Consider the following 27,233-nt stretch of genomic DNA (forward strand, 5'->3'; position numbering starts at 1 on the left):
GTTCCCAAGTTCAGCAGAACTCATCACTAAACTGGGTTGAAGCTTTTTAGCTGCCTTTTTTCTCCCTCTGAATTAACTGAGTCCCAGTGCCATCTTCTAAATTGTGAGCAGACAACAAAGCAGAAATCCCAACAGGAGAGCTTGGTGTCTGAGGAGCAGGAGAGGTCAGCTCTTGGCTTGTCCCTGCCTTTCCTTGCACTGGTGCTCCTCTCATTCCTCTTCCTTTCAGCTGCCTGTCTGCTCACAGATGATTTCCATCCCTGCCTTTGGTGCCTGCCAAGCTCAGGGTGAGGAAAAGCAGCAGGTAGGTATAAACATGGAGCCACCAGCAGAACTCATGGGCAGTATTTTGAGAGCTTAGGTGACTTGCTCTAGGAAGAGGAATATTTTATTATGATTATTTTTGTTTTGGGAAGGAGGCTTTTCTTCCTTTTTTACTTTTCCTCTGCCTTTTACAAGAAGACAGGGAGTTACACTTCTGACCAGCAGGCAAAGATTTGGGCTCTGTGTCTTAATTAATATTATCCTAAAATAATCTATGTTGGAAGGGACATTTGGAGGCCATCTGGAGTGGGAATGTGCGTGGGAGTGTATGGTGGAGTGCCAGGGTTGTCCCCTGGAAGGATACAACCTTCCACCCCTGCTCTGCACAGGTCACTGGGACCTGGGCATGCAATCTGCTCATGGTATTGTCACCTCCTTCTCTTTCACTGTCACTTTGGGCTTCTCAGTGCTGCTCAAGGGTAGGAGCAGCTAGAAGTCTCTGGTGACCATAATTTAGGAATCTCAGCAGAGGTCAAGCCTTTCAGAACAGACACAAAGAGTGTAAGACTTGTGTTGCTCCATCAGTCAGGACTTGCTGTATCACATGAAGGACTCTTCCCAGTAGAACATTTATTTTACAGACACTGAAATGCTCCCAGAGACTGAGCTAAAAGAACTCACTGAAGCACAAAGGTCTTGATTTAGGTTTTCTGTACATCCTCAGACAAATTTGGGACTTTGTCTCCTGTTACCTGTATTTTAAAATACTTTCTCCCAGGGCAAATACCTTATCCCTAGGTCTTGAGAGTGCCCAGCTTAGTCTGGCCTGTGGGGTAAGCTCCTATGCTGACTTCCTCTGATTTTAAGAAGTGAGTAGACCACACTTTGACCATCGGTAGCTTCATGGTTACTGGGCTCCTTTTGCAGTGTGTCCTTATGCATATTGTCCTTATTGCATATTGTAGCATCTACTTTATAGCTGGCACCAGTTTTGGATCTGCATTCATGGCTAAGGCAATTAGACACTGTATAAATAAAAATAACCACTGGTTTTTCCAACAGATAACCATATAAAACATCCAAATAAGAGTTGCTTCTCTCCCACTCAGTGCCTTCTTACTTGCTGGATATAATGAATGCAGGCAATTATCTTACTGAATGCTTAGGTTTATTAATAACTTGTGAGATAGCAGCAGTTAGCATTGACAAGTGACTACATTTAATTTTCAGTGGAAATGCTGCAAGCTTTTAGCTTAGTCTCAATGTGGCTCTTGTTGAACATGGGCTGCAAGGGTGCAGAGCTAAAGAGTACACAAATTTGGGTTCCCAAACACAGGAGGGGTTCTTGGTTGTGTGTCTGAGAGCCCAAGTGGAGCCAGGTGGGGATGAGGACGGTGCTGGGGTGGCAGAAGTGGATGGGAAATGCAGAGGAGGGGGAGGTCTGGCAGTGTCACTCTTGTGTCTGAGTCACTGGTGAGCTGAAAATCTGGGTAGAGCATGAGGGGGTGTATTGACAGGGTAAGCTAATTGCTGTCACAACAGTTGCCTCTAATCTTATTTTAATGTATTTATAGTGTGTAAGATAACCATTTCTCTCCAGTGAGCCCTCTTGCAGGCCCCTTGGCACAAAGGGACCATTTCCTATCAGCTTCTTAGGAAGCAATATTCTGATTACTCGAAGGGGATCATTATTGCTGCCTTGCCAGGTTTTGCTGAGTACATCTTCAGGTTGAATTCAAGAGCTCTAATGGCCTTGATTACAGACTAATAACGAGCTTTGGTGCCAGGCTTAAACCCTGAGTGGGAAGAATAGTGAGCAAAGAGGGAGCTGAAATATGGGACCACTGGGACAGCTTCCAGCTCCGACTTGTGATCTTCCTTTGTGCTCCCAGGCTTTCCTCTGTCCATGACTCAATTACTTATTTTATACAAGTATGAAAGATAGCTCTAATCTGGCTGGTTCTTTGTTTCTGAGGACTTTTTTCAGCCAATGTCTCTCACAGTTGAATCTGCTTCTGCATTGTTATATTCAGAGATGCCTTTTATTTGCTGTAATTATCTGCTCCAAGCAGGGCTCTGCCACACAAAGCTTGGGGGCTGTGCTCATGCACACATCTGAAACACTGAGCAAATGACTCGAGGTGCTAATGTGCAAGAGGATCAACATTTTGGGGGGGGGTTTGGATCAAGGGAACAGAACTAAGTTTTGAAAGCTGCTGATAGCATTTGAGTTCCCTCACCCTCCTGTTTATGGGCAAGGGAGTTAAAAATACTGGGAATAAATGGAAAATAAACACTACCTTCCTTTATTTCTTCCTTCCCTCAATGTTATCTGCATAACCCTCTCCACTTTTCATCTGATTTGGGATTCCATAGTGCAGTAAACATGAAATCAAAACAGATATTCACATCCAAAGAGAAAGCTGTTGTATTAAATTGCTTTTTATATATCTGTGTATATAATCTAGTTATTATACTTTATTTACTTATTTCTACTCTTCATTAGCTTGCTTTTACATATCAGAATTTTTTTCCAGTGCTGTTTTTTTTTTTCCATTTGTCAATCTTTGGCTCTCTATCTCCACTTCCACCTGCTCCCCTGTTGTGATTTATACACATGTAATATTTATACACATACAGTAAGTGCTGTTTCATTTAACTGCTGTGTATAAGTCCCTAGACATGTCAAAGAACTCTTGTTTGTAGCCTAATCAGAGAACTCATGTTAGCTCTACCCTTCAGGAAACACAAAATCAACTGTGGTTTTTTAGTTTTGTCTTGCTAAAGAGCCAAATCTCAACCAATTTAAACTTTTATTTGTTTGTTTCTTAGTTCAAAGTCAGGCTGATAGAAGATGCCCCATTTAATAGCTTCTGCTCTTTACCATGAGAATAATTGCCACCTTTGCCTGGAGTACCAACTTTCTCTTTGGATTTCCCCACATATCAGGAAAGGCATCTCCACATCCCCTTGAAGCACAAGGAGCCTGGCTTGAGGTGTACCACACAAATGCAGGTCAGGAATAACTCCAGCAGCAGAAATTATTTCCATGTTTAAATAAAATCTCTCCACAGTAACATCTCAGTATCTGGGGGCCTCCTCTTAACAAAGCTGTCACGTTTCCTTGGACAGTGTGAAGACATTTTTATCTGGTCTTGCAGTTCATAAAAAGAAAACGAAGGAACACATTTCCAAAGCAGCAATTAATTTTCCTTGTTTCTATTTTGGGCAGCCCAATTCAAGGCGTTTGCCAAGCTGCCAGCCCCCTCGCAGAGGAGCAACGCTGGGCACTCATCCTCTGCTCTTGACTCCCAGTGTCACAACTCTCCTGCAATATAAACTGCTTTTCCTTTTTCCCCTGAGCTGGTCAGATCTCTCTTGCTCTGTTCTTGTTTGGAAGTTCAAGTTGAATAAGTGGAGTTTATATCCTGGCTCCAGAGCCTTAAACACTTCCTGAGAGCTACAGGCTGGCCATTTGCAAGGGCTGCCCTTGGAAGGGAGCACTTTGCTCACCTTGCAGCATGGCTGCTGAGGTGCTGTGGATGGCAGGGAGCACGTCGGGGCCATCAGGACCACTGTGATTAAATTGTTGTGCAGATAGGGAAAGCCATCTGCTATTTGTTCCCCTTGCCTGCTCCTTCTTCCCAACGCCCGTGCCAGCAGCAAGTGCCAAGCCCAACTGAAGGGATGCCAGGCTGTCACGTGGAGCTGGCCTGGCTGCTGCTGGGACTGGGTCAGAGGTTTGGTGACCCGTTTGCAGGTGACATTGGAGGGAGGTGTGGAAAGGGCCCTGGCTGTTGGGTGATGGAGGGAAGCTGCAGTGAAGGGGTGCTGGGACGCTTGTACTGGCTGCGGCACTGATCCTCGCTGAGCTCCCTCCTTCTCTTCACGTAAATGGCTGCAAGAGTTGGTCTGGTGCCTCCTCCTTCCTTGGAGAGAGGGAGAGGGGTGTGAGGGACTTATCCCAGCATCACTGTAAAAGTTAGGATGAGCTTAGGATTGCTGGTGTGCCTGGACAAGTATCAGGGAGAGGTGTGCATCTCCTCTGTGCTGAAAGGCTACAGGGAGGGACTTGGTGCAGTTCTAAGGAGGTCCCAGGTAATGAATATTCAGAGTGAATCTTATGTGCAAATGTCTTAAGGAATATGCTATACTATCTGCTATACATTGGGAAACGATAAGAATTCCTTAAACAGAAAACCAAGCAAACAAAAGTGTTAAAAGAATGTCAGGATTGCTGAAATACTGAGGTTAAGGAGGTAATTGTGAGATCTCTCATTGTGAGATTCCAAAGCAGTGAAATTTGACAAAATGATCATCAGCAAAGAAAAAGGATTAGAGTGGGAAATCTCAGTCAGCTTGAAAAAATGGTGATGATGTTTCTAAAAATTAAAGCTGATATTTAATTATTCCCTGATGGGGTTTGAAGCTTCCAACGAGCAACTGGAGTGGTGTAGGCAGAGCTCTGCCTGTCCTGGTGGCTGGGAGCAGCAAATGCTTGTGGTGGGCTTACAGTGCTGAATTCTCATTGATCTTTGCTAATGCAAGGTTAAAGCTTTGGTATTTGCTTGTGCTCCAGTTTTTCTCTGCTATGCTAATGACTCTTTTGAATTGGAAATGCTCGTTCAGCACAGTGGAGGAGAAGAGAAATGGGAATTAGCTTCATGAGGCTGTGTTGTAAATAGGGTTGAACCTTTTCCTGTTTGTTCAGAAATGTTGTGGAGGTTCTCCCAGGCCAAAATTTGACATCACCACATTTTAATTCAGCTCACAAGACGTGTGCCTGCATGCTTGTGCATACACAGTTGTCATTTTTTATTGTCCTGCTAACAGCAATGGTGTCCAGAGGAATTTGTTTCCCTAACATCATGGAGGGAAGATGATGATTTTGGAAGCAGTTGCAGCTGCCTGAAAGTGAAAAATAAAAAGACAAACTAGCAACACATAGATTTTGCATCTGTGCAGGCGGGCTCAAAGGCAATTAGCCAAGGATAAGTAAATGAGTTTATTTTGAAAGACCCAATATGGTGACCCAAAATGTTTTGAAAGGTTTTCTGTATGATGGCATTGCTGGGTTCTAAGTTTCAGTCCAAAAACCCTCAGACAAAATTGATAACTGTTGGCAGGGGAAAGAAATGGCAAGTTAGGCCTGAGATCATCTGACTTTTAAAGGTGCAAGTTGCTATTTTGGTTTTTACTCCTTGATCATTAGCAGTAGCAACTCATCCTCAAATTGCTCTTCTAACATTAGGTGGTCCAAAATTGCACAAGGTAACTCAATATGTCACTTTATCCTGAGTCTGTAATTGGAAAAAGACAGGAACAGCTAACTAAATGCTATTAATTGCACAAGCTATTTATAGCAAAAGAAAAACCCAACCCAATCCCCAAACTAATAAATGGTTTCTCATGTATATACATACAGCACAGAACACAGCTGCTGCAATGTGATGCACTTTGAAGGTTTTCCTTTAACATTGTGCATCAAAGCCTTATTTCTGTTGCTCCAGGTCTGTCTCAGCTTAGACTTCATGTGCAGCTCTCTTGGATGTTCTCCTTGCCTCTCTAATGGATTCCTTGGGTGCCATCTCTTGCTGTTTTCTTTCCAGCTTTTCTGATGGCCAGTAATCTATGGAAGATCCTTCTGATTCCTGCCAGCTCCCTGCCTGCTCCCTGCAGATGGAATGGGGACACCTTAATAATATTACTGAGGTTGCAGCAAAGGAACTTCCTGAGATGTCCTGGTGCTGCAGTTTACACAAACTTTATACCCTGGGGTAAAAAAATGCATTTGGTGTCAAAATCACTGCTAGTGCAGGCTGCATTAATGTACATTGCAAATGGAAGCATCTGTTCACATAATTCAAAGTGATAACACATTTGTGTTTCTGAGAGATGTGGGAGAAGAGCTGAAAGAAAAATCACACTTAAGCATGTGCTGCATTCCTCTTCCTAAAATTTGATCTGCTGGATCCTCTGCTGAAGCATTTTCTTCTGCTGGACCAGATTATTGTTTATAGTTGATTTCCATTTCCAGTTCTTCCGATAAAAAATATATTCCTATGTTAGCTTTTACTTTACATTTATTTTATTCAGAAATCATTGGGATATCTCCTCATAGGTGGCAGGGGCTGCTGTCCCATGTCCCTGAAGCCACCTCCTCTCCAGGCTGGACAAGCCTTGTTCCTCAGCCTCTCCTCCCAGGGTAAGTGCTGCAGACCTCAGCATCCCTCTGACTTCTCTGAACTCCCTCCAGTTTGTATACTGAGAGCAGAGTCCTTTCAATTAAAATTAACATTTTTTCACTTTCTTAGAAACACAAATGTCACCTCCTACACTTGACTGCCTCATTCACAGCTCCTTGCACTGTGCTGCCAGTGACGTGTTTGTCTGAAGTCCTTCTGTTGGAAGGTGGACTTGGTGTAGGGCTCCATACTGGACCATGTTGGAAAGTAATGGGTTTTTTGGGGGTCCACTGATGTTTTCTTAAAGAAACTCAAACAGTGAGATAAGGAGATAAAGAGCTGGTTATGAATAAGGTCAGGACTCACATTTATTCTTCAGGAATCCAGAGGTGCAAAGCCCTGAGGTATCATTGAAGGTGGAACAGATGTTGCACATGTACTGAAACTGCATTGTGGGTTGCTGTCTGAAAAGGTCTCTAATTTGCCAGTTATTTTCCAGATGATCTTTTTTAATGGTCTGAGGTAGCAGATGTGTTTGTTGTATCCAGTTCTTCAAAGTCATTTTAGGAAGTTAAACAGATGGATGTGTTTTGAAATTCAGCAGCATCTCCTTCAGCATCTGTAATGCTGCTATTTCATGTGCCAGCAGGGAGGGAAGGGAACAGAGCAGCTGAAAAGTATTTGCCTATGACAAGCTGACCCATTTGCTAACAACCAGTAATAAACTAATGTTCTGATAGGAATGATTGACAACTCCTGCTTTTACAGTGGAATGATTGGAGTTTCCAGGCAGTTCTCTTTTTTTTAACCTTGGACAAGCTTAAATACAGGTTGTTTTCTGGATGAAGTAAAAAAATGCCCATGTTAATTCTCATACATGAGGTAATTGTGTCTCCAGAACACAGAAAACCATTCCATCAATTGAATCCTATCTATATTTAAAAAAGGGTGAATATTACAGTGACCTTAGGACTAAAGGAAGAGGCAAGAAGAAATATGAAATGCAGAATTCTCTCTCAGTGCTCTGCCTTCTGTTTGTTGGTTTTTTTTTTTTCCAAAAACAAGCATCAGCCAGATCTTTTTGGGGGTGATACACAACACAGAAGGGCTGAGTGTAGTTTTGACACTGAGACCTTTCTAAAATATTCCAACCACTGAAAGTAGCATTGTTAAAAATGGTGTGAGGCAAATGTATTCTGTAGCTTTAAAGAATCTGAGTGCAGTACAGCATCACGGATAAAATCCAGGGTGGCAGGAAACCTTAGGCTAGAATAATATCCTGTCACCTTAAAAAAAAAGTAAAATTGTTTAAATGTTGAAACGTCAAAGCTGTTTAAGGTAACAGACATCAATCATTACACTGGGACCCTCCTTTGTTTTGGTATGAAGCAAAATATTAGGACAACATTCAGTTATTTTTGATGTCATTTTTGGATGGCTGATATTACAAAAGTTTGGAAAAAAATCTATTAAACTGGTAGGAGGGGTAGTTACCAGTTTGCTAGTGGGAGAATGAGAGAACAAAAGAAATAGAGGGAAACTGGGGAAGGGGAATTGGACACTGCCACCCATGAGGTTGTGTGGTGGCCCCACAGAACTTCAGATCTGAGTATAACTTCTCCTTGTCCATTTCAATACATAGGGATCTTTAAAGCTTTCTAGTTTAAAACTGAATTTGACCTTCAGGTGCAAATAAACCTCTCCCCCAGATGTACATGTGATTTAAAACTTTAAAATGAATCAAATTTCTATTGTTTTTCCAAGGGTTTTAGGGTAATCCTCCTCAAATTGCCTGTGCTAGATCATCACACTAGAGATGGAGGTGGCAAATTGGTTTTTTGGCTTTTTTTTGGATGTTGGCTCTCAAGAGTGGTCGTGGCTGTTGGGCTGAAGATTGACTTGAGTTATGTCTGAGTAAAGCTGAAGAAATTCCACTGAAATTTTTTAATGATCAAGGATTAAAAACCAAAATAGCAACTTGCACCTTTAAAAGTGAGATGATCTCAGGCCTAACTTGCCATTTCTTTCCCCTGCCAACAGTTATCAATTTTGTCTGAGGGTTTTTGGACTGAAACAGAAAACAGAAAACCTTTCAAAACATTTTGGGTCACCATATTGGGTCTTTCAAAATAAACTCATTTACCTTCTGGAACCTTCCTCTCCCTTACTGCTCCATCATCTGAAAGAGTTGCAAGAGACTGAGAAGTGAATCAGAAGAAATGAATTTATTTCAAAACCTGTTTCAACTGGATCATTTTTTAATTTAAAAATTTCAGTAGTTTAACCCAAATTTTAGCTTCTAAGGACATGCTTTTATTTTCCCTAAACATCAGATCAGGGCTGATCTTTCTTTAAAGGAGTTGTGGTGGTGGACAACGTGCATTGTGTTAAGTATTTTTTTTCCTTTTGTATCATTGTGAACAATCTATGGGGGCGTGTGTATATATATTTATACACATATATATAGATATATTTGTATGTATTTCTGCTAACACATTCAGAAAGAGCTGGTGTTTGTAGCATTGCAGTTAATCCCTGTGCCATTATATGGTGCATTGCAGGTGACCTCCAGCAGTCAGCTCCTCCTGACTGGTTGCCCTCTGGGAATTTTCTCCTGTTTTTGGCTTCTAGGGAAGAGTGGCTGCCTGCAGATTCTGGTTGTGAAGTGTACTTGGCAAAGCCTGCAAGAGGGGGATGATATTTCTTGTTCTCTGATATCTACTTGGCAGTTGGTGAGCACCACAAGCACCACTTCAGGGCTCCAGAACTGCTCTGTGCATCATCAGCTGAGCTGGATGTGTGGGCTCAGCACACAAAATGATTTTTTTAATACAAATCGATTGGAAATGTGGATATAGGAAAAGATTGGAATACTTAGCTAAAGATTTTGATAAACATTTCTAATTTGGAAGTCAAATTCTGATGCTGGCTGCACATTGATTTAGAGCAGGTGACAGTCTAAATCACCATGTAGTTTGAATAGTGATACTTTGCTCTTCACAAAACAGCTGAAGTTGCTTAATGATAATTTGGCCAATTTGTGTTTGTTCAGAACTGCTGATGTGGGAGAGATTGATGGCAGCTGAGGCTGGGGCTGGAATGCTTAAGCAGATCCAGTTGAAACAGGTTTTGAAATAAATCCATTTCTTCTGATCCACTTCTCAGTCTCTAGCAACTCTTTCAGATGATGGAGCAGTAAGGGAGAGGAAGGTTCCAGAAGGTGAGTACCTGATGGTGTGAGATTTTTAGTTTGCCAGGAGTGGATTTTTTTTTTTCCTTTTTCCTTCTTGAGAAGGTCGGGACAACAGCAGCACAGGGAAGAGAGTGGGTTTTTTAGGTCCTCCTCTTCATAGCTGATCTGAAATGGATGGTTCTTTAAGTCAAGAGTAGTTTGTGGTGTTTGGATCACTGTCACCTTCCTTCTGTGACATTCCCATCAGTGTGATTCTGGTCCCAGATGTTTTCTTAGCTTTTCCACATGCACAGTGCCATGGGCAATGTTGAATCAGGCATAAAATAATCTAGGAGCTAGTGCTAGTAACCTTGTGGAAATGAAGGACACATGAACAGACTGAGAATACCCAGCTGCACATCTCTCTTGGGAAGAGGAGATTGGGAAGGATCTTTTCCAAACTGTATTGAAATATTTATTGCAGGTGCTCTTAGTAGCATAGAAAGCTGATCTATTTTCTTATGGTCACAGCCATTCAGAGATAAAGAAGTGAAGGTGAGCTATGGGTTGGCATTCCAGAGGTAGTTTTTTAGGATCATAAAGATTATTCAGGCGTATATGTAATACCCCGTGGTCACTGCCTCATCCCCTCAGCTCCTGATCTTGGGGAGCTGAAGCTTAAGGAAAGAACTTTACATGCAGAGAGGGTGAACCCTTTCAGAGTCAATCACAAAACCCCTCTCAGTATGTCTGTCTGAGCCCAGTTCTTATTAGATTCTCAGAAACTGAAATGGCTACAGATCCAGAAGCAATGGAAAAATAATGAAATCAAAGGCTTGGGTGCTGACCAAAATACATTTGCTAAGACAGTAAAACTTAGGCAGCTTTTGAGTGAAGCTTTACCAGAGTTTAATTTCTGTAAAATGCTGGCCTTGTCATCCAATAATACTAATGAACTAAAAAAAAACCCCTACCAGTCCAGAAAAAAGTGGGAGAAGTATTCCAGTTCAGTCACAATTCAGCTCCTCTTTTTTATGCTTACAAGCCCATGAAATGTTCTGGTACAAAACTAGGATTAAATATGAGAATTAGTCAGAAGGTGCTCATTTAAAATGGTGCCATTTTGTGTCACTCTGCCAAAGTGTCTGCCTGTATCATTGCTATGACAAATGGAAACTCTGTGTGGCTTCTGAAAATGAGTATGAGGGATGTTCTTGCCTAGGTGGAACTTAGCTTGGATATTGGTTAAAACATGACACTGTTATAAAATGAGATGGAATTAAACCCAGTGTGAATTAGAAACATGTCAGGGAATTAACAAAAGGGATTTGAGATCAGAATTAGTGCAACGCAGAGAAGATTTCTTTGAAAAGAACTGGGAACAGAACCAAGGTTTCCTCCTTTTCTCTCTGCTCTATATAAAGAACTCACATGTACAGATTATAATTGCTGTGATGAGAGGATGCCAAATTATATAATGCCTCTGCCCACATTCCTCTTTTCTAATCTCTACCATTCCTCTTGTGGGAACACACACAAAAATTAAGAGCTTGATCCCATTTACACCTTTTGTGAGTTTTTTGATGAAATGGTAACCTAAATCTGTAGACAGGATCAGGCTTTTACAATATTTGATGCTCTGATCAGGGCCAAAAGATGGATGTGAATGTACAGAGTGCCTGCAGTACCAAAAATAGGTCCATATTTATTCCTCTCATAACTTCACTTAAGTTGATGGAGTTGTGCCAAGGCTGAATATAGGTCTGTCCATGGGACAGCTGGCCAGAGTCAAGTTTGATGAGAAAGCTTTTGTAAGAACAATTAAGCCTTCTGATATGGACAGGACCTGATGACACCATGAGGAATATTCCCCTACACATAAAATGCTTTTCTGGGAGATTTTGGGTATATCTGTACTGCCTAAAAGACAAGGAGATCATTGATCAAGGTAGCTGAAGCCTTGAGTTTAGTTCCATCAGCAGTTCTGGCTCACCTGACCACTTAAGGAGGTGCTCTCCTTGACATCATAATTCTCCATAGTTTTTCCACTTCCACTAATGTAACATTTGGCTTCACTAAGGAGGGATATTAACCACAAGTTGAAAGGAAGGTCTGATTCTCTCATCCTTTGCTATTTTTCATCAAGCTTTTAATTTCACTTCCAATCCCCACATGTAATCTATCTAAGCATTTTCTTCCCTCTTGGGTTTAGAGACCCTTTTCCACTGTTAACTGATGATGCATGAGCCACGAAGGCAGCCCCAGTATTTTACTGCTCCAGAAAAATTCATCTCATTCATAAAGATCATCTGTTCAAGAGCAATCAACCCTGGGTTTTGTTCTGTTTCCTGGCTTTGTTTGGGCAATGTGCTGACTTGCCTACAAGCTCTTCAAATACAGAGTATTAAAATAGTTTCCCCTGTTGTGTGAAAGTCCCCAGTTCACAGGAGTCTGCTCACTAAAATTTTGAGAATATGAAGCCAGTTCTCTACACCTGAAGCTTGGTACTTGAGGTGATGCTACATGGCTCTGAGTACCTTGAATCCTGAGCATCTCCCAAGCTTAGGAATCAGTCCTATAAAGCAAGCCACCAGGGTTTTTCTGTGTGGTTTTGTTTTGTTTTTTTTAATAACAGGGAAGTCAAGTGCTTGTTTATAGCATTATTCTCTCAGTTAGGGAGTGGGTGGATGCTTGCTGGACTACAGGCAGATAAAATGGGGATGTTGTGCTTATTCCAGTAAAGATACTCATCAAACTTAAAGCTGCAAGGAAATGCTTCCTTAGTTAGTGATTCATCTGGTATTTGTGGTAGGAAGGAATTAAGCTCTTGCTTTTTTGTTTAGATAATTTGCTTGCTTTTGAACATTGCTTACTCATAGCTCAGATAGAGAAATTTGGTTTGATTCAAAACAGGGGAAGGGAAAAGTCATTGGGCTTTTCAAGGAAGATCAAGGTTCCCAGATCCTATCAGCTGCTCAGGAGATGTAGTTTCTTTTTAAAATCTTAGCCTTAAAAAACAGGTAGTGTGACTAAATTAGTTAATTATTTAAAAAAGAAAGTAAAATAAAACCAAAACCAAAAATTACAAAAAGCCCCCAAAATAACAAAACACCTCATCACTTCCAAAGGTAAACCAAAATTGATAGAGGTCATCTTTGCAGGTATAGTCTGAATTGTCACCTGTTAACACTTTTTGACCTTGTGGTTTGGCTACATTGCCCCTGAATATAGTTTGTTGCATTTTAGTGGCATCATGCTGGAGTTTTTGGATATATAACCCCAACAACCAGGTAGCAGATGATGATGGAATATTACCACAAACTTTTTTCTTAAATAGCTCTTTTACTGAACCCAAACCAGAAGCAGTCATTCTAGGCTACTCTTCAAATGTGTTATCAGGAATCCCCATTAATCTTTGCTAAAGAAGGACTCTGTGTTATTGATTAGGCAAAATAACTGCCAGGAGCATGGATGGGCTGTATTGAGAAGACATCATCTTCACTTCAGTAGGCAGGACTGCACTCCAAGAAATAAAGGCATTTCCTTCAGCTGTGGAATATTTAATCCACCCTCATCAAAGGATTCAGTGATTGTTAAAGGAGCAATGAAAGGAATCCTTTTCTTTTGCTCAAATTAACATTGTGTCTGTTTTGTATCCTGTAACCTAGCCAGTTTTCCAAGATGAAAACAGAACAACAAAAACTGGCAAGTTCTGTGCATCTGGGATTGGTGGCCTGAGCTCAGAAAACGTGTAAGTGAAGAACAGGTCATAAAGCTGTCAATTAGATCTTCTAATAGCTTTTAAACATTACTATATTTTATTACAGACCTAAAATTAGCCTTGTTTTCAGACTTGGGTCTTTTTCAAGGTTTTCATACCAGTCCAACCTTCTTTTTAGCTAGCAAGGCTGAGTTTTGAGCATTGAACCATGGACACATTGCTGCTGCAGTAACTACCAGTCCTTTCAGGTGATCAGTCTGACTACTTTCTTAGTCCAGTTTTTGGCCTTTGAAGTTTTTTTATGTAGTTATGTTTCAGCAGACATGGTGCAAGGTGTTATGCCAGGGAAGTAACCATTAAAAGCTTTGTCTCAGTGGGGATGGATGACCAGAGAAGTGCAGTTTCCAATCTGAGAGTAGTGGATAGAGACTGGGGTGAAAACAGTCACTCAGAAAGACAGCAATAAAGAAAAAATTATCCTCTTCAAGTGAATACAAAGCAGCCTGAAGAGCTGGTATATGTGAATGCAGAAAAATCCCTGCTACAACCAAAACTCCACTTGACACCTGAGCTTCATGGGTACTGTGGGAACTTGAATTACACAACCTGTGGACAGTACTAATCTGGAGAGATGGCAGACTGCAGTGGGAGGGTGTCCAGGCTTTGCTTTTGTTTTCCAAGGATCTAATTAATGTAGGATACCTTGCAAACAAACCCCTCAACCCAACCAACACCACCAACAACCCCCCCTTCACATAGTACAGCCAATGTTTCCTGAAACTGTGCTCCATTAATGGAGACAGAGCTGTTTGCATTGCAATGTTGAGGAAGAATAATACTTTGTAATGAGTACAACACAAATTCTGACTTTCATTTCCAGTTCTGCCACTTATTCCGTGTATAACCTTGGCTAAGTCCTTTAAGATGACAACCAGAGAAGAATCCAACATGCAGGTCTCATCTGATTTCCATTTCCTAAAATGCTAACCTAATCCTGCTGCCTAACCCTGGAGACACCCACAACCCAGATGTGCCTCATTTTTCTATCTGAAAGAATCCCAGATGTAGAAAACAGGGTTTTGCATATTTAAAACTTCTTCCAAAAGTCTGTCTGTCAAATAGGCAGGACCCAGCTCCCTTACCCCTCTCTGCAGCTACCTTAAAGGAGGTTGTAAAGAGGTGAGGATTGGTCTGTTCAATGAAGCTGATAGTGATAGGACAAGAGGTAATGGGCTTGAGTTATGCCAGAGGAGGTTTAGATTGGATCTTTGGAAGAATTTCTTCCCTGAAAGGGTTATCAGAAATTGGAACAGGCTGCCCAGAGCAGTGGTAGAGTCACCATCCCTGGAGGGATTTAAGAGTCATCTACTCACAGTGCTTAGGGATATGGCTTAGTTATGGTCTTGTCAGTGTTTGGCTCATGGTCAGACTTGATGATCTTCAAAGTCTTTTCCAATCAAGGCCTTTTCTGTGATTCCTGTCGAAGTGAGTGTTGGAGCTTGCTTCAGCCTTCCTTCTCTGAGCCCTCCTCACAGCCTGGGTGGTGCAGGGTTGGGGGGGTTTTACTTCCTCTCCTGCTGAGCATCTCCACAGGCCAGACACTTACCAGAATGTAGTTCAGATATTTCAAGGGCAGGTGAATTGTTGGGATTGTTAGGATTGCTCTTGTCCTTGCCACCCAAGCAGGGGTGTAGTATAAAGGTTCTGTCTTCAGGCAGTGGGTGGATGAGATGAAGGAGCTGAAGGTAGTGCCCCTGGTTGGGAAATAATGTGATGCCTGGGGCTGGGATGAGGATATGCTTTAAAATACACCTTTTTCTCACATATCTTGTGCTGGCTTTCTGAATATTATTCTGAAGCACTCTCCCCTCCCCTATATATCATGTAAGAAGCCTACATGGTAACTCAAAGGCTTTGGCTGTCGGAAAAGGAGGTGGCACCATAAATCCTGGTGCTAAGGACCTCTGGATTACTCCCAAGGCACCTCTGGGTGCCCATTCCATCCTCCAAGCTCCAGGGCAGGATCTGTACTGCTCTGACATTTGTCTTGTTGAGCAGGGATGAGGGAGCCGGGGGCTGTGAGGGATCACGGTGCCTGCAGAACAGCGTGGGGAGGAACCTGGGGCACCAACAAAAAGACTCGGGAAAGCCAAGTGTTGCTCTAAGGGTTACTCCCTGTGCTGATTCCAGTTCCTGTTGCTCATAGCAGCGGAGCAGCAGCGCACAATGAGTCAGCTCCAGGTGTTTGCATTTGAAAGCGCCTTTTTTTTTTTTTTTTTTTTTTTTTTTTTTTTCCCTTTTTAAATTTTAAAAAGAAATCGCTGTGAAACTCTCTCCCTGTAGCCCCTAGAGCATCTCTCCTCCTCCTGAGCACCTCCCTCCCCCCTCCCAAAACCTCTGCAGCGGAGTTCCCTGCCCTCCGCAGGACTTGAAGCCACTCCTCCCCCTGCGGACAGAGAGGGCTTTTATTTATTTATATTGAGTCTTTATATTTTATTTATTTTATTATTTTTTTTTTTGTTCCTGCTTCGAACAGGCAGGGCCAATCCGAGGCCGCCACCCCCCTCCCCTCCGCCCCCGCGCAGCTTGGCCGGGAGAGGCGCAGGATGCGCGGAGCAGCGCCGGGCGGGAACCCGCTCCATTGCGGGAGGGGAAAATGAGCTGGCGGCTGCTTTGCTTTTCCTTCCCTCTGATAGCTGAATGATTTTTATTTTATACACACATCTACATTTTCTTTTTCTTTTTTTTTTTTCCCTCTCGGTTTTCACGAGCAGCACTGACAGGGGGAGCCGGGCAATTCTCTGGCCACTGGCATATTTTGATTTAAAAATTGTTGTCAGTGGACGTTTCTTCTGCTGCTCCGGCATCGTTGTCCTGTTCCCAGCTATTAAGACTTAAGAAGCTTGATTCTCTAAGGCTGGTATCCAAGGGCATCAGTCATTAACACACTGAGCTACATCTGCTTCTTGGCTAAGACTGAAGAAAGACATTTTAAGCTGGAAATCCTGCTTGTTTGCTTGCTCACTCGCTCGCTCTCTAGTGCATACGGAAGGGGAAGCATATGCAGCAGCAGGTTCCTTTTTTTTTTTTTTTTTTTTTTTTTTGAAATTCCAAAAGGCTTTGGAGATGTGGTGACAAGATAATGGAGTGAAAGTCTCCCATTTCCAAGGAAGAAAATCACAGAGCCTGCCTGAGAGAGGAAGGAGTGAGTGAGTTAAATAACAGCAAAAATAGGAAGGAGGACATTGGTGAAGAACTGAAAATAAAAGAGAGGAAACAGGTGGAAGGCTGGCAGAAAGCTGGGAGGCTGAAAGTGGTTTGAGTGAGGGGGTTTTTTTTGTTTATTTTAAAAAAAATTATTATTTGCTTTAAATTCTAAGCTGGTTTTGGAGACCCCTGCAGTAAACCAGGCTGCTTTAGTGTGGAGCAGCTTCCCCAACGTGTCCTTTTCTCTCTCCCTGCCTGCTGTCTCTGCTGCTGACAGAAACGTGTTAGGAAAGCAGAAAGAGAAGATGCCAGCCATCCTGGTAGCCTCCAAAATGAAATCGGGACTCCCTAAACCCGTGCACAGCGCTGCTCCCATCCTGCACGTCCCGACAGCCAGGACCATCCCACAGCCCTGTTACCTGAAGTTTGGGAACAAGGTGGAGGTGACGAAGCCATTGTATTCCAGCCAGATTCCTCTCAAATCTTCAAACGGACAAGAAAATGCAGGAGATGGACTTCCCCCCAGGAAGAGTAGCTTGGTAGAAAATGGATTTGACACCCAGGTTAGGAGGCAGCCTTGGTGGGGAGGTGAATGTGGGGATTTATTTCCATGCTGAATGTGTGCAGCAGGGATTCTGAGGTTGATAGTGGTGTGAAGAGCAGTGGGAGAAGGGGGTGTGTGTGTGTCTATGTCTAATAGACACATCTCTGTGTCTAATAACATCTGTGGGATGTTTTATATTCTGCAGAAGTGGTACCAAGGGGTGGCTTTGTGATTTTGTCAGCACACTGGAGCTGATGGTGGGGTGGTAAGGGATGGTGCTGCCTGTGCTGTTTGCCTCCACTCCTGCTTTTGCTGGAACTTGGGGGATTTCTGGAAGGGAGATGGGAGAAATGTTGTTTATGGGGTGTGTTCTTTGTGTTCTTTCTCTAGGTACTAATTGTAATGGCTGGGTTGCATGCCTGAGCTGGAGGCAGGCTGACTGCTGGGTGTCATGAATGTGTTTTGTGTTTGGTCATGGACTGGACTGGAGCATGAGGAGTGTGAAGGATTTGTGTTTGTAGCAGTGTGGGGAGTGAATGGAAGGCAGTGCTTTATGGCACATTACAAGCTGTGTGGTGTTCCCAGTGCAGCTAAATTAAATAGGAGATGAACCCTGGAGTGGAATTGTCTCAGTGTGTGCATGACATCATAGGTGCAGTGCATCCCCCGGTTGTATTTTTGCATTTCCTTTTTTTTTTTTGAGGTGTAGCAGTTTTCTGGGGTATTTTCACACGTTCTGCTTCTTGTGGAGGGAGGAGAAATGTGTGTGCTTTTCAGCTTGTTCAGTTTTTATCAGCACAGCCCCATTTCCAGCGTGCCTTGGGTTGCCTTGTACTACTGATGCCCCAGTGTGCTGAGCAGCAGTGTAAGCAGATAGGATGTGTGAGTGTACTACAGTGTGAGCAAGGCAGATGGGCTGCTGCAGCAAGCAGGATTGATTAACACTCTATAGAGGTTGCTCTACAGCAGCCTGATGTGTTTTGGCAACAGCCTGATGCATTGCAGGCTGCTCCTACCAATTTCTGAGCCCAGTAGAATGTGATAGCTTTATACTGGGGTAGGGGAGAGATGACAGGGATTTTCTTTTTTTGTCTTTTTTCTCCCTTGGGGAATAATGGGTCATCCCTTACCATCTCGATTTGCAAATCTCTGGCCTCATAACCCTGTTCTCTTAAGGCAAGTGTGACTACTGATTGGGCATGGTTGGCCCACTGCCCTGGATTTGAGCTGCACTTTCCTTGCTGGTAGCCAGGGTGATGCAGCTGGCTGCTCAGGCCAGGCAAATGTGAGCACAGCAGTTCCTGAGGGACTGAGAGCAGGAAAATGAGGCAGAGAGGTATTGGTGGCTGGGTGGAGGCTGACCTGCATATCACATCTTGGTCTTAAGAGAGAAACAAATATTCTGGTTTTTTTTTTTTGCTTGAGTCTGTCCTTGTGATTATGAAATGTCAGCAAAAGCTCAGTATGTACTGCTCTTTCTCTCAGACACACCTTGGTTTCTGCATAGAAATTTGCATTCCTGCAAAAGTGATGGTTATTTAGAAATACTTCCTCATCTTATGGCCTATTCTGAGCTGAGAGATCCTGCCAGGGGTAGCCATTTGCAGCAGTAAGGGGAATACTGTGATGGTTTTAGCCCTGATACAGATAAGTATTTTTTTATATCATGATGATGGAAAGGTCTTTGTGCTAACTTGTTATATTTAAATAAAATTATTTATTTATTTTGGCCAAAGAAATTTCAGATAATTCTGAGTTTTTAATGACTTCAGCAGCAGAACTCCTCAGCTTTGTCATTTTCAGCCATCTCATTTGGGTAGCAGTCACCTTTTAAGGTGTGAAGCAGTGAGGTTTGTTTTACCATCCATTATTTTCAATACACACCATACCTTTTGGTTATTGGTGCAACTTTGATCCCTCTGCCCACATAAATATGCAGATTTTTGCCATTCAAGGTAGTAATTTGGGACACTGGTTTATATCTAAAGAGAGAAGTTTCCAGACAGGCTGTATCAAGGGCAGTATTCTTTTCTTTTTCTACCATCCCTCCATTCCAGGGTGGGAGGAATGAGATGGATGAGCAGCTCTTAGGTGGTTTATCAGCAGCTGAAGCAATTTTATCTTGGAAAACCTTCAGCACCATTCAAGTATAGAAGTGCTTTCTGATAATAAGCCTGGTAAGTTTTAGCCTTAAATATTACACTAGAATAAAATATCTCCAGAGTCATAGATGTGTCCTGGGAGGGTGACCACTTGCTTAGGATATTCTGTCCTAAGTATCAGTGTGGCCCTCACCATTTTACAATACATCCCTTGTGAGGGAGGGAAGTAGTTATATTCTTATCAAGGCATTTAGAGTTTAGAAATGATACCAAAGGCTTTGGCACCTATCTTGGGTAGATATCATTCCCCCCTGGAGCTTGCAGCCCCCAGGGAAGGACATCATATCCTCCTGTGTGGGCAGAGGGAGAATTAAAAAGAGATTGTGACACTTGGATCAAAAACCAGAGAAGAAATAAAGATGGCAAAAAGGATATTTAACCTGTGCTGTGCTCCTTGCTGAGGCTGAACATGGAATTTGAAGCTCTCAGCTCTTGGGGTTGGAGCCATCATAAGGTATTTCCATCCAAACCCAGGGTGATACCAGGCCACTTTGCAGCACAAGTGGCAGAGCCACATTGCTTTGGGACAACTGCTTGGTGGGTTGAGCATTCTCTCAGGGAAGGGGCTATCTGAGTTCAGTTTCTATTTCAACACAAGGGAATTCAAGCTCTTATCATAGCTCTGGAGGGTTTCATAATCAACAAGCCACAGGATGTTCTGGGAGTATTTTAGGGAGTTGCTCTTAATCCTGGTGAAGTTGGTGCTCTTTGCACAACGTGGTACAAAATTCAGTTCCATGTACAGAAAAGGACAGGTGAGCTACCTGACCTCATGTTTGGGACATCTGCTCACAGGGAAGGAGATGATGGGGGGGAGGAAACAAGTAGGATACCTTTAACTAGCTGTACATATCCATTTTCCTCTCCCATCATGGTGTATACATCCACTGTAAATCTGTGTCTGCCTTTTTTCCTGCTCCTAGTTTACTGATTGCTCTGGAGAAGACTAATGCATAAATCAGAGGTCACAATGTGAAGATACCAGCCCATGTTCTAATGGGATTTTAGGATGTTTCAAGTTCAGTTTTAGGCTCATGGGCTTCCTTGTTACCAGGTGGTGCCTATCTTGTGCCTGATTGAGAGCAGAGAACATTGCAGGTGGTATCCATTGAAGCACTTATTTTTTTAAAATACTGCTGATAATCAAGGTGTCCCCCTTGAGAAGTGTGCCATCTCAATATGCTGATTTTTTTTTTTTCTTTTTCCTCTTGTTATGGTTTTACAGGTGTAAGCTGGATTTTACAGTCACTGGAAGTTTTGTGCCTTAAGGTCACATAAGGGCAATGTATTATGGAAAATGCTCTGCAATTTATAAAAAGCATTTTTCAGAGACACTTTCCAGAGAAAGGTCTGAAGGTTTTAGCATCGAGCCCATTGTAAATGTTAGTCAGAAACCTGAGGTGGATGAATCATGGCAGCATCATTCCTGTTTTATTGTTCCTGATCCCCACACTCCATTCATTTTTCCATGTCCAAGTCTCTGTGCTGTGCAGCATCCTCCTGCTGCACTGGGGATGTTTTATCTGGTTTGAAAACACCGCCAGTGAACTCTCCCCATATTTAGAGAGCATTGTTTTGGAAATATTTAACTTTGTTACCCCAGAAACTTCCGTCAAGTCGATACCAAGATAGTGATCTCTAGTATACCAAATGGTATTTATTTATTATTCTGAAAGAGTCATATGTGTTTGGCTACTAAATTTGCATCAGTTATTTAAGGCCTTGCCAGTCAGGAGTCCATGGGCATGGTAAAAGTGTTTGTGCAGGGGGCAAGAAGGAAGGAACTGTTCCAGGAACACAAGCTGTTGCCATGATATTGTGAAAGCCACCAAAGGAGATTGTGGCTTTAATTGCTTTGTTTATTGCTGTGATGTTGTGTCCTCTGGCTTCTCGACTGTCATTCTCTGGAGAACCTTAAAAATAATTGCATTTGATGGCTCAAGTAACTCTGGCAGTCCTAAAAGCACTGGGAATTTTCTAAGTCATTGGTCCCACCCTTCCACTAAACCACTTCAAGTTTCTTTTAGCTGGTATTAAAGTCTGTGTATTCAGCACTTACTGATAACTCCCTTGATGGTTGGCAGGGGGGGATGGGACTTATTTCTTTGCAAACTTCTTTGCAATCTGCAGTTGCTGGGAGTTAGACACTTGCCCTCTCTTGGTGGATGTGGAAGGCAGATGTTGTGTTCTCCCTACACGAGGCAAACCTCATTCTTTTTAATTTTTCCCTTAGGATTTTCTAGAACTCTTACAGCTCTTCATGCCATCTGCTGAACTCTTTTCAACTTGGATAGACTTTTTAAAAAAGAATTTAGCTCAAAACTGATGAGGTAGCATTGCAATAGAGCTCCCTTGCTCAGCTAGGGTTTTTTTCCTATTGCTTTGCCAGTTTTTGAAGGTGATGTTAAGCTGGGTGATGTAGGTCTGAGGTGTTCTTCATCTCCCTGTCTTGCTCTAGGTTTTTCTTCTAGTGATTTAGCTCTTTCTCCACTTGTGAAGATCATCTACATCTGGGGTGTGCTCCAAAAACCTCTGCAGCACCCATTGGGACCAGAAGTGTCCCTCGTTAGCCATAATAAAATCTAATCAATGACCATGATAAGGAATGGAATTGATAAGACAAGTTTCATTATAGATCCCTGCAGAAAAATCTCTTGGATAGCCATTCCCAGGCTGATAGCACAGTACTGCCAAATTCCAGGGATTTGTTCCCTCAGTTGTGTGTTGCCTTGAAGCACTCGTGCTGCTTACAACTTAATTAATTAATTAATAAGCTGCTCCAGTATTTTTCCAGACATCAAAATTAAGCTCACATCAACTACTTGATGAGCCACATGTGACTTGCAACCTGGGGGCTGTTGGTTCATTTCTCTGCCTCACTGCCCCTCTTCCCATGCCATATAGTTCAGATATTAGTAATTATTTTTCTGTATTTTCTCATCAGCTTTATCAGAAGCCACGTGTGCACCCCTGTCCCACTCTTGTTGGTGTCTTCATAGAGAGAAAGATGAATAAAACCTATTTCAGAGAAATCCTGCCTTCTTTTCTCCTCTGCATTGGCCATTCTTGTGCACAATATATTGGCTTTGCAGGTCTTATATGGAGCCATCTTGCAGAAGGGGAAGGACTCAAGCAAATCATTATCTGGACCCAATTGAAGGTCAGCTGCAGATCCACTGATTTCTGTGCCATAGTCTGAGCTCCCTCAGTGCTGTCAAGTTGGGCTCCCTATGGGTGCTGAGCTGTTAATAAAAGCAATGATGAGAAATGGGGGTTTTTTACAACCTTGGAAGAAACTAAATGAGGTCACATTTAGGATGTGTACAAAGGAGAAATGTAAGCAAGCTGAGGGTATCAAGTAGCCAAATTCTTCTATTTTTTATTATAATGGGTTTGATAATATGTTTATAGCTATGTAGGGCTGAATATTACCTTGTTCAGAGGTTGTTCCAAATGAAGAGTTACCAGATAGAAAACAATAAAACAAGTTGCAATTTGTTTTATTGTCTTTCTTAACATGGAGTTTTCAGTGGGCTGTCTTTTAATCTGAAGAGCAATGCTTTTTTGATGTCCTGGGTTAGAAAAAAAGAGGTGGGATTACACTGCAAACTCAGGAGGTTCTTTCATTGTTGGGTTTTCTTTCAGGTTACATGTGGGTCACTTGAAATCTGCACTTCCATTCAGTTTTTAATTGTACTGGGTAATGAATGAGAACGTGTTTTGATCTGATTTCAGCTTAATTGTGACAGTTCTTGAATAAAAGAGCATTTAGTCATTGTGTAATGCTCCTTCCCAGCTTCAGTACCTTGACTGTGCAATTGTCCTAGCTGGGATTTCCAGAGATACTCATTGTCAGGAGAATAATGTTGCTGGTGAATTCCCTCCAGTTTTTATTGGCCCATGCTCAGTGTTTTTGAAACATTCATTTAATAATATGACCTTCTTCCCTCCTGGTTTTTTTTTAATGCTGTTTCTCTGAAACCTGCTAATAGGTTATATCCAAGTGATTTCCAAATTTTAATATACTTAATCTAGGAGCACTCCTTAAAGGTAAGGATATTGTTCTTTTTTTTTTTTTTTAATATAAATGAATGGCTAAAGCACAGAGACTTACCCAAGGTCATAAACTCTGGAGTGCTATAGAAAATTACTAGCTACTCCCATGACTATTAGATTATCTTTCTCCTTTGCTGCTACTTGTTAATCAGTTCAAAATGCTTCTGCATATGGTGTCCATGTGTTCTCCCTCTGTCCTTGAAGCTGTTGGCTTACTCCATAAAATTGTATTTCTTCAGTGAGCACTCTCACTTTCTTTGTCCCTGGGATTTTTATCACCTTCTGTTCTGACACCCAATGTAAGGCAGAACCCAAGCAGGAGATGTTGGTCCAGCTGCTCTCTAACCAGAAATGGGTTCATTATTAAATGGTTTTCCTGCTTTCTCCCTGCCTGCCTTTGCCTCCTTGGCTGCTGGGCTGAATTTCTTTGACAGTTTTTAGAGTTTTGCTTCTTGCTTTTCCCAAGTTGCTTCTCCATGGTGTGTTCCACAGAACTTCTCTTTCTTGATGCCTCTGTTGTATTTTAGTTCTGTTGGATGTTCAGCTTCTTCTGGAGGCTTTCTTGACCTCAAAATGACTTCAGCAGAGCAGAGTTAAGTCTTTCTACCTAAATTATTCATGTTCAAACATGGATGAAATAATTTTAATCTGAAAAGCAAGTTGAAGGTGAGGAAACTCAAAGACAAAAGCATCTATTTATGTGTTAGGACAGGCACCATTTGAGCTGGACAAACCACGCTGGAATGCTTTAATAGACCTCATGCTAAGGTACCATCCTCAAGCTTTCTTTGGAATAATCTCATCAAAAATCAGGTCCTGAAGGAATCTGCTGCAGGTGCAGAGAGGTGCAAGGATATTGATAGAGGAGAACAATTGATACTACTCTTAAAAGTCCTGGCATTAAACCTGAGCTTTTCCTCTCAAAAAGGAAATTAAAAAAAAAGGAAATAAAATCAAATTATAAAGAAGGGGGCTGCTAAAGAAAATGTACACTTTTACCAAGTAGCCTCAGAAGAGAGAAAATTGAGACCAACACTGTATGGGCTGGGTTTTTTTTTCTTGTTTTTCTATTCTGGGGGCACCAGAAAAGAAAGCCTTTATTTTATTTGAGATAGGAAGGGTGGATTCAGTTTTTGGTTTTGGAAATTCAAGGCTGGTTTTGGCTTTTTTGAAATTTCCTTTGGAGAGTCCTTTGAGAAACATTGTCTGCTCTGTAATTTCATTTTCCAGATTATCTCATCACTAGATATAAATCTCTGTTTCATTTGTATTTTATTGCTTTTAGCCTACAAGTCCTTTTATCCTACCAAAATGGAAGAAAATAAGGAGGGATTCAAATCAACAGTTATTTGTTTTGAACTTCCCAAATTTGTACCACAGAAGATACAGTTTTGAACAAAGTGATAGCTGAGCTTTTCAGGGAAGGATTTTTTCGTCTCATTCCATTCTTTCCCCACTTACTTTCTTCTTATTTAAACTTTGAGGCTAATCTTTTATTCTGGTAAAAAAAAAACAAGAGTTGCTCTTAAAACTTAACCCATTAATGTTTCTTTTCCTTGCCAGCCAACTGGAGAATCTCAACCAAACTCGGATTCACTGAGAAGTTTACCTGGCTAAAAATACCCTGCTTGAATCTCATTTTTAGCAACATTTATATTTGAAGTATATAAATGGTCAGAAATGATGTGTATTATTAGATGTGAACTGTTGGGACATTTTGTAACAGGAAGCTGCTGGGTTTCCATTCACCAAGAACTGGAATTCAGTCAAACACTGGGCACTTACTTGTATCCCTCTAATTTTATCTGTAAATTGTTCTTTCTGAAATAGTTTGTGGAAACATTCTCAGTTTCTTCAGTTTTGCAAAGCAGAGGCATGGAAATAACTGTTAAACTTAAAACAAATAAACCAGTTATTAAAATAAAGGATTGGGAAAACAGGTCACTTCTTATTTTTAAGCAGGCTGAGATCTGAAGTTTTATTCTGATTCCACCTTTTTTTTTTTTTTTCCCTCTTGAAAGTATTTTTAGGTGTGTTATCCTTGGATTATTTTTCATTTTACTTTGGGGTTATTTTAGTATTGGAAGCAATGTGTGGGAAAACAATACATGAAAAGAAAAAATGTCTAACTTGTGGATTTCAAAACAGGCTTTTACCAGGACTTTTGGCCCTATGAATGTTCAGTCTTGGACTGTAATATCCTCATTTTTTGACAATGTCTTTTTTACTCCCATGGCCTCTTCTTAAATTTTACTCTGTGTCTAACCTCTGTCTTGAATGTTTTCCTACTCTCAGTTTTGGGGGTTTTGTTTTTCTCTGCAGCTATGGCTAGAAGTTGTCCCATCCTCTTTGTCAAATTTGAAAAGAACCCCTGAATTCCCTTCTTTTCCCTGTCCTGCCACTAAATTTTGCTCATTTCTTCTCTCTTCCCCTTTACCTAATGACCACCATGGTATAATACAAAATTGTGGTTATGGTGCAGATTTCAGAATTGTCTCAGGTAGGAGGTAGCAGCAAGGTTGTAGTGGAGGAGGCAGCAGCTGAGCAGAGGTTTGGATGGCTCTCCAGCTATAGGTGATGTTCTACAAGCAAGAAGGAAAATTTATGGACTGTGCAGCCCAAGGATCATAGAATCATAGAATCATAGAATAGGCTGGGTTGGAAGGGACCTCAGAGATCATTGAGTCCAACCCTTGATCAACTACCGCCACAGTCACTAGACCATGGCACTGAGTGCCATATCGAGTCGCTTTTTAAATGTCTCCAGGGACGAAGAGTCCACCACCTCCCCAGGCAGCCCGTTCCAATGTCTGATCACCCTTTCCGTGAAAAAATTCTTTCTAATATCCAATCTGAACTTCCCCCAGCACAATTTAAGACCCTGCCCTCTTGTCTTACTGAGAGTTCCCTGGGAAAAGAGACCAACCCCCGCCTGGCTCCAACCTCCTTTCAGGGAGCTGTAGAGAGCAATGAGGTCTCCCCTGAGCCTCCTCTTCTTCAGGCTGAACAGCCCCAGCTCCCTCAGCCTCTCCTCATAGGATCTGTGTTGGAGTCCCTTCACCAGCTTGGTTGCCCTCCTTTGGACCTGTTCGAGGACCTCAATATCCTTCTTGAACTGAGGGGCCCAGAAATAATACTGTAGATAATACTGTAGAAGCTGGAAAGGTGTTTTTGTAATAGGTAAGGGCTTTTTTTCAGAGAAAGTCTTCTAGAATATCTAGGAGGAAGCAATAAGACAGGCTGGAAGTGTAATTTTATGCATTTTATTTCTGTCACAAAGCACATCTTTAGAGGCTGTTCTTTAAACTAAAGAGATTTTGAGTGTGGTGTTCTCAGTGATGCAAGATGTGAGGATCTGTAATACTCCTGGTGTCTCCTTGTCACCTGTTTGATGGATCTGCCTTTTGGACAACTGAGAGACACCCTGAGCTGTGAAGACTGTTCTAGGAGTATTTTTTGTTTCACATGATGAGGTGACTCTTCCCTTATAGGATCACTTATCTTCTATTGAAAGAGCTGACCAGAAATTCTTTTTATATTGTGTTTTTCTACCATTTATGAATTCTATGCACTTGCCAATTGGTAGCTCAAAATGAATCCCTGGGTGGGATTTCCTGTTTCTGATCCAGCCTGTATGCCAGCATTTAATGGTGAGTATGGACACTGAGACTTTGTCACACTTATCCATCTTGAAACAAAGATTTAGAAACGGATTCCTTTTTCTTTAGCCATGTCCACTCGAACCACATCCACTGCTAGAAACCAGAGGTACCTTCAGTACCCATAAGCTTAATACTGGCTTTGTACAAGTATTTTTAAAGGACTGCACCAGCTGTCTTTTCACATCACATCTTTTTTTGGCTGTTTCTTATGACATTAATTACCAGGAAGTCATTTTTAATCAGCTTGTACAAGGGATCCA

General features: G+C 41.9%; 1 protein-coding gene across 1 annotated transcript in view; it reads left to right on the top strand.

Moving 5' to 3' along the window:
* The first annotated feature begins 16,448 nt into the window (after nucleotides 1–16,448).
* NAV2 (neuron navigator 2) overlaps nucleotides 16,449–27,233 on the top strand; it is a 197,132-nt gene continuing 186,347 nt past the window's right edge. The window contains exon 1 of the mRNA XM_030450955.1: nucleotides 16,449–17,112. Coding sequence (XP_030306815.1) covers nucleotides 16,855–17,112 — 258 coding nt within the window. The 5' untranslated portion in view covers nucleotides 16,449–16,854. The remainder of the gene's footprint in view (nucleotides 17,113–27,233) is intronic.

This window comes from Calypte anna, chromosome 5 (assembly GCF_003957555.1).
Source record: "Calypte anna isolate BGI_N300 chromosome 5, bCalAnn1_v1.p, whole genome shotgun sequence".
NCBI classification, from domain to species: Eukaryota; Metazoa; Chordata; class Aves; order Apodiformes; family Trochilidae; genus Calypte; species Calypte anna.